This window comes from Fistularia commersonii, chromosome 11 (genome assembly GCF_037954325.1).
Source record: "Fistularia commersonii isolate RoL2024-O1a breed Wild chromosome 11, RoL_Fcom_v1.0, whole genome shotgun sequence".
NCBI classification, from domain to species: Eukaryota; Metazoa; Chordata; class Actinopteri; order Syngnathiformes; family Fistulariidae; genus Fistularia; species Fistularia commersonii.
In genome coordinates this window covers 7,644,156-7,658,133 of record NC_141294.1, presented here as the reverse complement: position 1 = coordinate 7,658,133, position 13,978 = coordinate 7,644,156, and the positions used below count along the sequence as shown (strand labels likewise).

Sequence of the window (13,978 nt, the reverse complement as noted above, 5' to 3'; positions counted from 1 at the left end):
ACGGCTGTGGTGAATACTTTTTTCGAGAAAAGACAGGAACATAAGGTAACTTATACGGAGGTAGGAGGAGGCAGGTAGACTATATCTTGTATAGAGGTAATCTGAAAGCGATCAGTGACTGCAAAGTAGTAGTAGGTGAGAGTGTAGCCAAACAGCATAGGATGGTGGCTTGGAGGATGACACTGACGACAAGGAAGATGAAGAAGACAAAGGCAGAGCAGAGGACACAGTGGTAGAAGCTGAAAAGGGAGGAGTGTTGTATGATTTTCAGTGAGGAGTTGAGAAAGGCTCAGGGAGAGCTTCCAGATGACTAGTGTTGTCTGGAAGCAAAGTAGATAAGTAGACTTGGTGGTGGAATGAGGAAGTACAGAAGTATATACAGAAAAACAGGTTAGCAAAGAAGAAGTGGGACACTGAAGGGACTGAAGAGAACAGACAGGAGTACAGGGAGATACAATGTAAGGTAAAGATAGAAATAGCAAAGGCAAAACAAAGGGTGTACAATGACTTGTATGCTCAGTTGGACAGTAAGGAGGGAATGAATGGTTGGCAAAACAGAGAGATAGAGAAGGAAAGGATGTACAGCAGGTCTGGGTTATTAAGGATAGAGTGGGAAATGTTTTGACAGATGCTAGAAGAATGATGGGAAGATGGAAAGAGTGCTTTGAAGAGCTGATGAATGAGGAAAATGAAAGAGAGGGAAGGGTAGAAGAGGTGACTATTGTAGACCACAAGGTAGCAGAGATTAGTAAAACTGAAGTGAGGAAGAATGGAAAGGCAGTTGGTCCTGACGATATACCTGTGGAGGTATGGAAGTGTATGGAGGCAGCGTTTGTTTCTGGCTAGATTACTCAACAGGATAAAAAAGAGAGAGAAGATGCCTGAGAAGTGCAATGGGGGAACAAGGGGGGTGTGCAGAATTGTGGTAACTTTAGAGGGATAAAGTTGATGAGCCATACAATGAAGTTATAAGAAAGAGTAGTGGAAACTAGACTGAGAGCAGAAGTCAGCATTTGTGAGCAGCAGTATGACTTCATGCCTAAAGAGTACTACAGATGCAGTATTTGTTTTGAGAATGATTTATGATAATAGAGAAGCACAGAGAAGGTCAGGGGAAGCTGCATTGCAGTTTTGTAGACCAAGAAAAAGCATCCGACAGGGAAACCGTGAGAGGAGCTCTGGTATTATATGAGGAAGTCTGGAGTGGCAGAGAAGTATGTTAGACTGGTGCAGGACATGTATGCTAGCTGTGAGACAGTGGTGAGATGTGCTGTCGGTGTTACAGAGAAGTTCTAGGAGGAGGTGGGACTTCATCAGGGATCAGCTCTGAGCCCCTTCCTGTTTGCAGTGGTAATGGACAAGCTGACAGATGAGGCTAAACAGGAATCTCCATGGACAATGATGATTGCAGATGACATTGTGATCTGTAGTGAGAGCAGGGAACAGGTTGAAGAAAATCTAGAGAGGTGAAGGTACGTTCTGGAAAGTATAGGAATGAAGGTTAGTCACAGCAAGACAGAATATATGTGTGTGAATTAGAGGAACCGGGTGGAACGTTGAGGCTACAGGGAGCAGAGATCAAGAAGTTGGAGGAAGTACTTAGGGTCAACAGTCCAGAGTCATGGAGAGTGTGGAAAAGAGGTGAAGAAACAGGTTCAAGCAGGTTGGAAAGGGTGGAGGAAAGTGTCAGGGGTACAATGCAATAGAAGACTATCAGCCAGAATGAAAAGAAATGTGTGCAGACGGTGGTGAGATCAGCGATGCTGTATGATTTAGAAATAGTGACATTGCTGAAAAGACAGGTGGCAGAGCAAGAGGTCGCGCAGATGAAGATGTTGAGTTTCTCTTTGGGAGTGACGAGGATGGATAGGATCACGAATTAGTCCATTAGAGGGACAGCACATGTTAGATGTTTTGAAGAGAAGGTCATAGAAGCCAGACTGAGATGGTTCAGTCATGTACAGAGGAGGGATAGTGAATACACTGGTAGACGGATGCTGGAATTGGGAGCTGCCAGGCGGGAGGTCTAGAGGCAACCAAAGAGAAGATTTATGGACGTAGTAAGAGAGAATATGAAATTTGTTGGTGTGAGAGGAGGATACAGAGAATAAGGTAAGATGGCGGTTGATTCGCTGTGGCGACCCCTGAAGGGACAAGCCAAATAGAGATGAAAAGTTCAATTGAAGAAGTAAATAGCTGCAATCAGGGAAGACTTTTTACATGTGTGGAGTACATTTCGCGTCTAGATATAATGCATAGTCAACGCCACTCCTTTGAAATGTTTGAAATGGCTAACAAAGCCAGCACTCAATCCATTTCAACAATACAAACACGACAATGTTATTAGTTATTTGGAGTTAGAATATAATCATTGTCATGATTTTGCTTGTTTTACTGATTTATAGCGGCAGCCATGGAAGGCATGTAAGTCTGAGCAAATGCCATCCAAGTCTTCAGATCTGCAGCCATCAGTGATCTGTGCTGTAACTGTTGAAGGCCTACAGATCTCCACTGTCTTGGCTAAGACAGATAGTCTTCAGAGCCACAGATCCAGTTAGCTCAGTATTTCAACTCAAATGTGTGACCATAGTTCTTAGAGATATATCCTCTTCAATGTTTTATCTGAGTGATTTGAGACCAAGTGATTTGTTTTTTTGATCTCTTGTACTATATTCCATTGAGTAGGCCCAGCATGACTGATGTAGTTGGAAATACTGACTTTAATTTTTGACTGGAGTCATTATGTAACTAGGCTTTTCCTTTTGCATGATTTGTTTAGGAGCAAGTTAGAGAATCAGGGTGACGAAAATGTTTCATTATAGAGGAGGTGTAATATATATATGCTGTTTATGTTGTTAAATATTGAATACTTCTTGGACAGACAGAAAATCTTAAATGCTTAAAATTGGGGAAAGACAAGTCACAAAAAATTAAGAAGAATCAGCCAGGAAAACTGCTGTGGCAAATTGGCTAATCTATAATCAAATCCCATTAAACCATCCTTTTCAATGCCACCCTACCGTGACTGTTTGCATTTGGCACAAACTGGATCTTAACAACAGAAAATAAAAATCATAACAATAACACTTTTTCGGATAGCTGTTCACAATAAACAAACAATACAAATTGATCAATAAATATTGTACTCAAGACCTTGATCCATTTAGAACTAGAATATGGTCCAATCAAGTGTCAGAATGTGTCACCATGGCACCAAACAAAGTTTGTTTCTGTTTTGGTGCCTATGTGTATGTAATAAAAGTGACTGGCAGTAAGTAATATGAGCCCAGTAGTAATGGTATTCAGTCAGTCTGAAGATATTCTAGTGTCAACTGCCATTTGGGGGGGGCTAATTATTGTTGAGCTCAAGTCAAAACATTGCGTTCACAGAGTGTATGTGTGTGTGGTTAGGTTTGTTTAGTTTACAGTTGTGGACATTCAGTAGGATTAAACTCTGTACTGTCATGTGCAGAACCAGAAGCCAGCCGCTGGCTCAAGGAAGGTCACTCGACTATGTGCTCTGGGGTGGTTACACTGAAGAATTGGACACCCAGCTATTCCTGCTTATAAACTCGAATGGCTGCTTTCAGTTTAACATTATATTGCTTTTCAGTTTTTAAAGTAAAAAAGGTATGCTTAACCGAATGCATTCAATTTCTGAAGGTCTCAGTGGAGACAGTCCTATGTATCTGAGATTAAACGCAGGATATATGCATTATACAAAAATATAGTTATTGAAAACATTTTAACTGCTACCTAAAATTCAAGATAAAATTGAAAAAAAAAAAAAATCATCACATGAGCAGAAAATATGAATGCCGTTGTATAAGTCAATAGAATATATGACAGTGTCTTTTCAAAATAGTTATCAATGAGGGAAGCAGATGACTCGCTGTGGTGACCCCTGAAGGGAGCAGTTGAAAAGACAGATTTGTCGATGAGTTGAGGTCCATATTTTCTTCATCGCATGAGCATTCTGCGTGTTGCTCTCATCAAGGTGAGGCCTTGAAGAACAGATGTGGTGGTGTGGTACTAGTCGAAATTGGTTCTTCACATTCTTGGGCTGCCATGTTGGGGCCCCACATATACACACACACACATACATTCTCTTTTCCCACACCTTCTCAAGCCAAGTTGTAAAGTATACAGTTTAATTTTTGGGACTCTGTGCTATAAACGGGCCGAGGATCCGGGTTTATTTTCTCTTCTAAGTTTGTCTGTGCTAATCATAGAGACCCAAACACTGGGAGACAACAGCAGGCTGTGAAGTGTCAAAGAAGGGAAAGGAAAGCATAGAGCGTAAAAGGAGATGAAAAAAGAGAATGGATTAAAGGCAAATGGAAGAAAAAGTGAAACTTCCACAGAAAGGCAATTATATAAAATTAAATACTAGGAAAGTAAATGCTAGGTGAAATGGTAGGCGAAAATACAGTTATAGCTGAAGATCTAGACTTTGTGGAAAAAAAAGGTGACAGCAAAGCGAAATAGCAGAGACCAAGAAAAGGCATAACAAACAACGTAATCTTAGGGGGAATTATGATAGTTCCCATCCGGTTCTGCCAGGATCTGTTGGAACTGTTACAGTCAGTCAGAAGTCATGTCTAAATAAAAGTAAGAAAATGTTTTGTTTTGTTTTTTAATGGAAAACATTTTCAACATATGAAATACAATCTAAATGTTTAAAAAGAATAAAATGAGAATGGCGTATAAATCGCAGGAGTTTCTGACATGCATTGTTGTATGCGCGTTGTTAAAGAAAGTGGATGGGGCAGGGGCGTGTTGTTGTTTGGGGTGCGGTTGGGAGAACTGTTGCCCCTACTGCTGAGACTTATCAAAACAGCTCCTACATTCTTGCTCAATCAACCCAACCTCCCACAGGACTAAACACTTCTACCACTGTTTGGACTTAGGTAAACAGTGACAAGTGGGCTGTCAGGGGACTTTGTGGCCTTGTTTTTGACGCACAATTGAGCCTTCACTTACGAATTGAACTGCTGCCACTTCTAAAGGTCCACAAATGACACAAGAATACACACACAATCCTTTGGAAAGTAATCTATAAACAGATGCTCGTGACATACAAATTCATGCTTGCTCACAGACATAACCTAACTGCCTCTCAGGGTGGTATAAAGGTGTTGCTGAAATCCAAGATGGCCAACATTGCAAACAAAGCAGCCTGCCGCTTCTTAACAGCGAAGAATCTCACTCATTTTACAATTTGTATGAATCTAACTTTCGTTTCCTCTGACAGTGACATTTAATATTCACAGGGCCAAGGGTGACCGGAGTGCCAATGCCATGAATTCCAACATTGTCAATGTTGCCCCGACACCACTTGATTCAACTTGATTCAGCCAGGATTGGCATCATCTGGTTTACAACCAGTTATACCCATCTAACATGAATCAAGACCTCACAGTCTATCTGTCCAATCTGCTGAGGGTAGGAAAATTTTGTAGGAAAGGAGGCACCAGTGTAATTTTCCAACTTTTAAAAACCTCTTCTTGCTTTGGCTAGCACTGACTCAATTACACATGGATGAAAATGCTATAGTTTCACTTACAAACATAAAATGCTTTCAAACCTGTGCATACAACAAAAGTCTTGATTGACAGGTTTTGTTTTATTTGCATCGCTCAGAACCCATTAGTGCTTTCAGGAGGGTAAGTTTACCAACACTAAACTATCTAACAGGGAAAAAGGTAAGGAAAAATGAAGGTTCGTAATTCAAAAATAATGTTTTCTGGAGTAATTAAAAAAAGAAAAAAGGAAAAACTCAAAGATTCAGATTCACCGTGTTCATTAAGAAAACATATCTATCATATGACTTAATTAAACAAGAAAAAAAATTAAAATGCAGAAATCTTGAAATATTTTGTTTCAAAATACATTTAAAAAATGGATGAGCAAGACAAACCTCGGTAGGGGAGCCAAAATCTGCAGAGGGGCTGTAGGTGCTAGTGTCTGGCAAGGCAGTACCAGCACTACTGCGTACTGGAGATGAAGGAGCAGCACCAGCAGGGGGCTCCGGGACACTGGAGGTCTGACGTAAGATGCCATGTTTCTGGAGACGAGCCCAGGTTGAAGTCCAGCTAAGCAGGAGCTCGTACAAAAGCTGCACCTGAAGAATTCATGAAAAAGGATGGAGGAAAATTTAGAGTTTACTGTATTTTGGGTGTCAATCCTAGATATTGTATCAAATATTATGATTTCATGCAGACATTGAGAACAATACAAAGATTCACATATCATTTGAAATGACAGAATAAAAAGAAATCAGGCAAAAAGTCAGAGAAAGCTTATTTTATGAAGCATTTATGCTTAATAAGCAAATATTCTTTATTAAGCATATTTTATATTTGGCAGTGATCTGGTGAGGTGGGTGTAGCATCAACTGAATGGGCGGAAAATTCTATACAAAGTGGAGCACATTGAGCAGGATGACTCAGTATTATCGGTACACTTGATGTGTACTGATAACGTTCGGTATAACCCATTGTTTTGGACTGTTCTTGGAATCAGTAATAGCCCAATAGCATTACGTTATCCAAGATTGTGCAGTTAAACAACAACATTCTGACACCTGATATCATGCGGCGCAAAATACTCTTACAAAATACACTTACTATACAATAGTTTTCAATGTCTCGATCTATATTTTTCCCCCTTAGCATTTTTATTCGAAATTATCACATCTTTATTTGTCAAGATTAGCACCAGAAAAAAAACGGTATGGAAAACATTAAAGGGTGAACTCTTCAGATGTCAATGTCACAATGTGATCTGGGATGCTACAGGCATGTGAGCCATTATCATTATAACAGTATGAATGAAACTCATACGATCCTTGAAAAATGATGTCATATAAAAATAATAAAATGGAAGATGCTCATAGAAGTCAATGATTTTCTTTGTTGTCTCTGTACACAAACTTGACACACATTATACTCAGCAGTGAGTACACATTTAATACTTGGTGTCCCCTGTGCCAAACGAGTGCCTTAAAAATAAAATTAACACACCCACAAGTAGTCTTAATATTTGAAACAAGATTCGAATTTATTGCAGCCAAACTATGACTCAAACCACTGCATTGGGGAATTCTCATGTAGTTCTGACTTCTGAGGTCATTACCATGATTTGACTTGGCAGCTTTGTAGTTATATGACACTAAATCTAGTTAAAGCTGAGTGAGAGAGAGAGTTAGGAGGAAGACATATTAGCTACAAAGGGGCACTATCCATTCCCATTTCTCTCTCTTTGCAGCCTACCTTTGTTTGGATTCCCTAATTTCTGACTTAACATTCAGAGAGGCCTCATTTCACAGAAAAAAGTGATACAAAACTTATGTGTTCATGTTTCTGTAAGATCATTTCAAAAAGGCAGCATGTTAAAACATGTGCCTCACTGTACTGCACTTTTTTTAACCATAACAACAAAAGTACCAAAGAAACACCCACAGAGGAAAGTTATGTTGTATCATCAATTTCCCCTGCAAAACTTACCACGCTTAGGAAAAACTGAAGGCTTGGCGTCAAGTGTTGTCAACTATTTATCATGTGTTCACATGAAAAGAAGCCTTAGCTTTAAACAACAAAGCCAAAAACAAGAATGGAAAACATGAGGGGAAGGCAGGGGAATGTGATGCGATGCTTTCAGTTATTCATGCAATCACTCAGAAATCTTTAGAGAAGGGGGGCAACGCTCTTTTACAGTGAGCTAATTTCTGGATTTCAAATGCTTTGCTTTTGTAGCCAGCCAGCCCCCCACCCCCACCCCACCCCTGCACCTCCAACCCCACCCTCCAACACCACACACACATATCCCTAACACTGAGGGTCCATCAAAAGCAAAGGTAGACTGACACATGGACACACACACAAAATAGCTTACTTTACCCCAGTTTTACTCTCTTCTGCTCACTCACTCACTCACTCACTCACTCACTCACTCACTCACTCACTCACTCACACACACACACACACACACACACACACACACACACACACACACACACACACACACACACACACACACACACATGCACACACACTGCAGGGAATTCTTTCTATAAATAAGCATAAATCAAATGAAAAGCAGTGCAATACATTACAGCTGGGCCATTTCAAACATGTCTAGGAAGAGCTGCTAACGCCAATCCAGCAGTCGCCAGGGACAGGGCCAACAGCTGTCTGCCATACCCTACAAAGTGCACATCAGCCAGTTACTGCTCTGAACTCGCTTTTCTGTTAGTCTGAGGCCTGGAAGTCCAACCAAGCACAACAAGTCCTACTGCACTCATTAGCAGATGTCAAGCACGAGAGACAAAAATGCAGAGAACAGAAAATAGGTGGACAGGATGAATATACCAAGAACAAAGTAATGAATGTATGACAGGTTTATTAAATATCCCGTTTTCAGGTATACCTCTGATCTTTTTCAGATTTTTATGATAAGATTTTTAGTTTATTACGATCAAATAATTCATTCATCAATTACCTACATTTTCTATTCATGCTTGCTCAACAGTCCTGTACTTTTCTCACCTCACCATGGTCTACCATCTACCCTCTTCCATGGTCTATTCCATATCTACTTCCATGATATCCCAATTTTGTGGAAAGTTCCAAAACTGCTGTCTAGCCAGTTCACATGATTGGCCACAAAGACACCAACACATTGGCTTGCATAAGCTGACAATAGGTGCAACATTTCATAAGCTGGGGATGAGAGCGGTACATTTCAAGCGCTGGGGTCTCCAAAGACCTGTCATTTTGAGATCCACAGGCGGCAGTAGAACAACCAGGGAACCAAAGTGTCATTCATAAAAAACACATAGATGAAAGAAGGTGTTGTCATTTGTCTAAGTACATATACATATACCCCCAACCTTTACACAATTGTTGGAATTTGTAGTAGCAATACACGTGTAGACTATCATAACTCTGTTAGTGTGTGTAGCGTTGCTACCAAATTCAAACTCATTCTGAGAAAGGAAAAGGTAAAGCTTTACTTAAAGAACATTTTCCATGCACTGTTCATATTGATATAAACAGAGAATGTTACATGTCATACGTGTCATATGTCTTTCAATTAAACATGAATTTGTTTACAGCTCAATATACATATGACTACATAAATAGTAGTTACATGAATTCCAATAGGTCTTCTTCTGGGTGCAACACTGGTACTGTGCAGATCACATGGACAGATTTCTATATTTCTGGTTTCTTGTCACATGTTGTGCTTGTAAAATCTTGTCATTTGTACTGTAAGTTATTTGTATCACTTATACATAATCACAATTGAAAACTATATTCAAACTAAATATAACACGCTACACAGGGCAAGTGGGAATATCTATATAAAGTTGTGCTGTCTTAATCAATATCTGCAATACCCATTCCTGGTTATGGTATCCTCCATATAAGGTTCAATTTAGCCTTCAACAGGTGCTTTGTTGGATGCATGAGTCATGTATAAGTCCCATTCAAGATGAATGACAATGTCTGTATGTGCTACATGTACACCGCCTGCACGTTCTCTCATCAACATCATATCTCTATATACATTCTCAGAAGCGCCAATGCTAATGAGAAAGAGGGGTAAAAGGTGTGAGGTCCTTATTTTTCTGATTGGTTGGATTTGCTCTGGCAGCAATCCTCAAAGCCGCTGCCTGGCTTAACTTAGTATTAGCTCAATCTCCCTCTAGCCAAGAATCCGTGCAGAGGAAATAAAAAAAGAAGAGAGGTGTAAAGATGGGATACCATGGGAGAAGGGTTTTTTTTTCAACTTTTAAAAATCCCTTTATTCAAACACTGGCATTAAAGAAGAAACAGTCAAAAAGCAGAAAAGAGAGAAGTTTTCACTGGACACAAAAACTAATAATGACTCAGTATTTAATCGCAATAAGCCTCCTCAGCTTTGCCAGACACAGACTAACCATTTGAAAGGGGAACAGAGAAAAAGCAATACAAGAAAATTTCCCTCAATAAAAGACCAGCTCTTCTCATCTCTGGGAAAGATTTCACCACCAACAGATTAAGGACTTTCATTTGTTTCTGGTACCAATTTCCCTCAATATTACCACAGCTCATCACTGTGGTCAGAGACATTTAACAGTGCGACCACTCAAAAGGTCGCTCCAATTAAGTGTTTACAGAGGAACCTAATCCAATACAGCTAATTCAATTGTGAAAAAACAAAACATGCGTAATGGTACATGTAGATGTGATTATAGGCCTGTAACAGCACAGTGAGAAACAAAACATAGAACTAACCGGAAGACAAACATGCTCCTTTTTTCCATTCTTTCCATATTCATCACCCTCTCACAAAAGTATTACAACACCCTGTAAAACAATGTTGATGAGCCTCACAATTCACCATACTCCTCCACTCAGACACTAATATGTTTGACCAAACCAAAGAAAGCAACACTCTCTTGTTTACACAAGCATTTTCATGGAAATCATACACGGTAAGAGGGAGAGGCACATTGTTTATCTGAGTGAATTTATAAAAAAGAAAAGCTGCAGAGGCAGGCAGTTCCAGCCAGATATTGTCACGCCAAAATATTTTAGGAAAGTTTAAAAAATGATTTGTGTATGTACACATTCAATTGCAATGATTATTTTATGAGACTTACTCACTGACCTGAGCGTTGGAGCACTTGACATGGACTGACTGAAGATCAACATGAAGGCACACAATGAAGGAGTGCCTTCCTTCGGAGCAGCTCTGCATCTTATGGGATGTGACTGCTAGTGTGGATGTGCACCCCATTGGCTCCAGCAAGCTAAGACTGCGCTGCTGCCCCAGTAGAGTATACACACTGAATTGACTCAGGCTTATTGTCCATGGGAAAGCATCGCCTGTTGACAAGTGAAAATATGGGAAAAGAAAGAAACGCATGAAGAAAACGAGACATTATTGTACAGATCCATTTACAGTTAAAGCCAAAACGACCTGTGCAGGTAATTGACGGCAACTGAATAGAATGTCTGCCTGCATTCTCACACTTACTTTGAAATGTGCTTTTACACAGAATTGGTAAAATTAATGAAGTACATAAGATAAGCAGGTGGAGACTCCCATCGAAACAATGTAAAATGAGGATGTTCTGAACCATAATGCGCCAGTAAAGTGTTTCCAGTGTCACTTAGCAGACGCTGGGGTAGACTATCTGACAGAAGGGGTACATTTCACCATGGCAGCCCTGTGAAGAGTATATTTCCTGTGAACTGTGGGCAGGACGCTTTTATCCATGTCATTAAAAATGAAAGACGAAGAGCCTTTCAAAGAGTAGGAACGAATTATTAAAATCATGGATTGTTAATTTTAACAACAACATTGACAAGAGTGCTGATGTCACTGTTTTTGCTGCAGCTTTCCTTTCAACTTTTTTTTTTTATTTGTATGCCCAATTATGATGTCATTTGAGAGGTGAGGGGGGAAAAAGGGAGGGTGCCCCTGACTTTTCTTATTCATTAGAGAAAATAGTGCTGGACTGTCTGGGCTTATGTCAACTTTGCCAGGTGTGCATGCCACATGTGAAAGAAACTATCTTTCACAGTGAGTCTGATTCTGTTTGTTTTTCTTTTGTCATGGTAAATGAATAGTCGTCAGTCAAAGATTTCCTCAGTGTTGAAAAGACCATAATGATGATGAATTTGTATTATGAAGCCCATTAGTATTATGGGCCAATTCATTTAAATAATTAATGTAAGCAAATACAATGATAATAATACATGAAATAGTTTCCACATAAACTAAATATACTCTCTAAAACCCTTAGTTCTAATCTATTGTTCTCTGTTTTTTTCTATAGTGTATATTTGCTTTCCTCATTTAAAAACCTAACGCCTGTGCATCGGGTCTTTCTGTTTTGTGAACTTTGGCCAACATTTGAAATTAACTTTTATATAAGCTGAAGTTTCATTCGTCCCAATGTGTAAACCTACCATCCCCCAAAATGGGCTTGGAGACAACAAACGGTAGTTCTTGAAGAGGTTCCATGTACTTATGCCCTGCACTGAGGACACTGATCTGGGGCAGGCAAATAACAAGAGTTCCAGGCATAGATGCTTGGTTGTGGTACCAGCTTCGTACAGTGCCTGGTATGTCACCCAAGATGATGGTGCTTGGAGAGTGAAGGCTATCATTGGGCAGGAACACGCAACATGACTGTAGATCCAGCTGGAGATGGGATACAGATAAAAACAAACAGAATTAATAAAGTAATTGATGACACATGATGCGAGAGAAACTAGCGGTATTAATTGATCATTCATCTTGTTCGTTTAATTCAATCGTTAATTCATTTTAATTTGGATTACTTTATATTTCTCAGAACCACAGCCAAGGCTTACACCCTACACTCAGGTTGTTTGCACAGTTTAGGAGGGAAAACTGTGACTGGAATTATAAATACATAAAAACAGAGGCATACAAAGCATGGGAATTACATGATAAGCTTAAAGAAAGTAATTATATATATAATCTAAATAAATACATGCAAATCCCAAATGAAATGGTAATGGTCATGATGAATAGAAAGCTCATATCTGTTCTCACCTGCTTTAGAACATGCATGTTCCTTTAACCAAGGTTTAAGATTTTGAATTCCACTTTAAAATAAGTCAAAATACTATATCCAATAATGTCAGACACTAAAATCAAACACGTAAACTACAAGTTTCAAACCAATACCAGCTGAATTTCTATATCATATATAGTCTTGCTCATATATGGTCCCCTGAAAAATCTAATTTTTCTTTTTTAACCAATGTAAGAGAGAAATACAGGAATACTATTATATGTGAGTGTGTGTGTTGGTCACACAACTGCTGGTTTTAGGCATTTAGTTATGAAAGAAAGAATACCACTGAGGATCCAGATTCAATTCAATGAAACTTCTCCAACTATAACAAAAGCTGAAACTGAAAGGGCTGAGGAGAGAGGTCATTTGATGACAAGTGGGAGATGGGCAAGACATCAGAAACTGTGAAGTAAAGATGTTAGAGGGAGGGTGTGGTTACACGTTCATCTCATGCCTCATTGTCCTGAAAATTCTTCGAAGAAGGCTCTAAGATTAAGATACATCTGCTCTTTTTAAGAGCCAGCATGCTGAAAGAAAACCCATTTTCTCTGCCTGAGTTGCTGCAGATCACTGCAGGGTGCAGCTGTAAAAGAGCAACCGGCTAAATTCAAGACAATTGTCGAGCTGGCTGAGGCTACAGCTTGTCTGAATGACAACTTGATTGAGGAATAAACATTACTTGTATATTCTGAAATACATGAAGAAACAATGAAAACAGCATTGAAAGGGCTCGGGCATCCTGAAATATGTCAATCTGTTATACAGAAGTGTTTGATATTTTACCATCGCTAATTTGTGAAAGAAAGAAGCCTTTATCTAAACTGTTTGCGGTATGTACTTATTTTTTGAGATATGACAAATGATATGAAGATATAGGTCTATATCAAATACAATTCAAATAAATATGCTGAGTACCTGTGTAAGTCTCACCATGTTACTGTGACAGCTATCATCCATTAAAAATGAAATACAAAGAGAAAGAAAAGAAATGTTACAGTCTAACATTTGCTGTTTCATATGGGTCATTTCAAAGTACTGCAATCCTTGGTATGGCCCAATATAAATGACTGGACTAAAAGTAACTAAATCACTGTACTTTTCATACTGGGTGTGATGGTTGACTGAAATCTTTTCTGTATAACCTCAAGACTCCCTTATATTACACAGCCTAGGAAAATATTGAACACTAAACCTAATTTTTTCTGAAGTAGCACCGCAGCTATTGGTTGTATGTAAGCTTAAACTCATTAATATACACTACTTTATACTGAAGATATCATGAGGAAATGTAGAGCTTATTTTTAGGTAATTCTTGATAGTTTTCAAATATGTTGAAAGAAAGTGGGTATTGTGTGACATAATTAGGGTCAGGTG

At 39.1% G+C, this 13,978-nt stretch overlaps 1 protein-coding gene across 3 annotated transcripts in view; it reads right to left on the bottom strand.

The window, feature by feature from the left end:
- The window catches only part of vps13b (vacuolar protein sorting 13 homolog B), a 288,855-nt gene that overhangs the window by 133,374 nt on the left and 141,503 nt on the right, over nt 1-13,978 (bottom strand). For all 3 annotated transcript variants that reach the window (XM_086154801.1, XM_086154799.1, XM_086154800.1), the window contains exons 23-25: nt 11,967-12,201; nt 10,660-10,877; nt 5,921-6,124 (exon numbers count right to left, since the gene is read on the bottom strand). In XM_086154801.1, the coding sequence (XP_086010927.1) occupies nt 5,921-6,124; nt 10,660-10,877; nt 11,967-12,201 (657 nt within the window). The remainder of the gene's footprint in view (nt 1-5,920; nt 6,125-10,659; nt 10,878-11,966; nt 12,202-13,978) is intronic.